The sequence below is a fragment of the Galeopterus variegatus genome, unplaced genomic scaffold (assembly GCF_000696425.1).
Source record: "Galeopterus variegatus unplaced genomic scaffold, G_variegatus-3.0.2 Scaffold551, whole genome shotgun sequence".
Lineage (NCBI taxonomy): Eukaryota > Metazoa > Chordata > Mammalia > Dermoptera > Cynocephalidae > Galeopterus > Galeopterus variegatus.
In genome coordinates, this window is record NW_007726662.1 from 563978 (window position 1) to 564973 (window position 996).

At 42.2% G+C, this 996-nt stretch overlaps 1 protein-coding gene across 6 annotated transcripts in view; it reads left to right on the forward strand.

The window, feature by feature from the left end:
- The window catches only part of LOC103588323 (WASH complex subunit FAM21-like), a 66365-nt gene that overhangs the window by 58426 nt on the left and 6943 nt on the right, over positions 1–996 (forward strand). For 3 of the 6 annotated variants that reach the window (XM_008569996.1, XM_008569999.1, XM_008569997.1), the window contains 2 exons: positions 324–386; positions 744–956. The exons of 1 other annotated variant lie outside the window; for it this stretch is intronic. In XM_008569996.1, the coding sequence (XP_008568218.1) occupies positions 324–386; positions 744–956 (276 nt within the window). The remainder of the gene's footprint in view (positions 1–323; positions 387–743; positions 957–996) is intronic. 2 more of the 6 variants (XM_008569998.1, XM_008570000.1) reach the window with 1 other exon arrangement.

Sequence of the window (996 nt, forward strand, 5' to 3'; positions counted from 1 at the left end):
TGTGGTGGATAATCAACGTGGGAGTTTTGCCAGCTGGCCAGGTTTTGGTGCTCTGATGAGCAATAACTCTTATGAATCCTGTTCATCATCTGTGTCTCCCTCTACTCCATGTACGATCTCACAGCCTTCCACTTACATGACAGAGGAGGGGGCAGAAGTGAAGTAATGTTCGTGAAATGTTGTGAAGCCTTTCCCATGACAGTACTACACAAAATGACGGCTTTGCTCCATCACAGATTTATTTATGGGCATGAGTATAATCCAAGAGACACTTTTCTTTCTATTTCCCCAATGGATTTTTAACTGAATGTAATTTCATACAGGACTCATCAGGTCTCGCTCCATTTAAAAGCAAAGAGCCATCCACTCGGATCTGGAAAATACAAGTAATTATAACACATCTGGAATCTTCATTGCCTGCCTGTGGCATCTATAAACTTTTTTGGATTTTTACTTTTGTCAGCTGCTGCCAAGCATTTTCTCATCTCTTCCCCTCCCCACCCCCCACTTAGTTTTTTGCTTCTCGTATGCTGTGTCTTTAACATCTTCTCTTTGATCCCAATGGTGGGCACAGATGTGTGATGCTCTCTTTTAATTCTGAGACTAGGCCAGGTGATTTTTCTACATTTCTTTTCTCCTCTTGTATTATACATTGTGTATACTGAGTCTTGTCATGTGTCACAATAATGATAATAAACTGCTGTGCTTAAGAACAAATACAGAATTTCATTTTTCTTCTTTAGGCAAATTTAGCGATTAACCCAGTGGCCTTGCTGCCTACAGCAGCTCCCCAGATCTCTGGAGTGAAGCCTGTTTCACCAGTATTGGCTTTTCCTTCACTTGACCCCGGAAGGAGCCACTGTCTGGAAAGTATTCCTGCTCTTCCCGGGATTGGGGAGACTGGTGTGAGTTTCGATCTTCCGGCTCAGGCAGACACCTTACACAGTGCAAACAAGGTGATGAGATCATCTTTGCTTTCTTCTTTTTTTTTTTTTT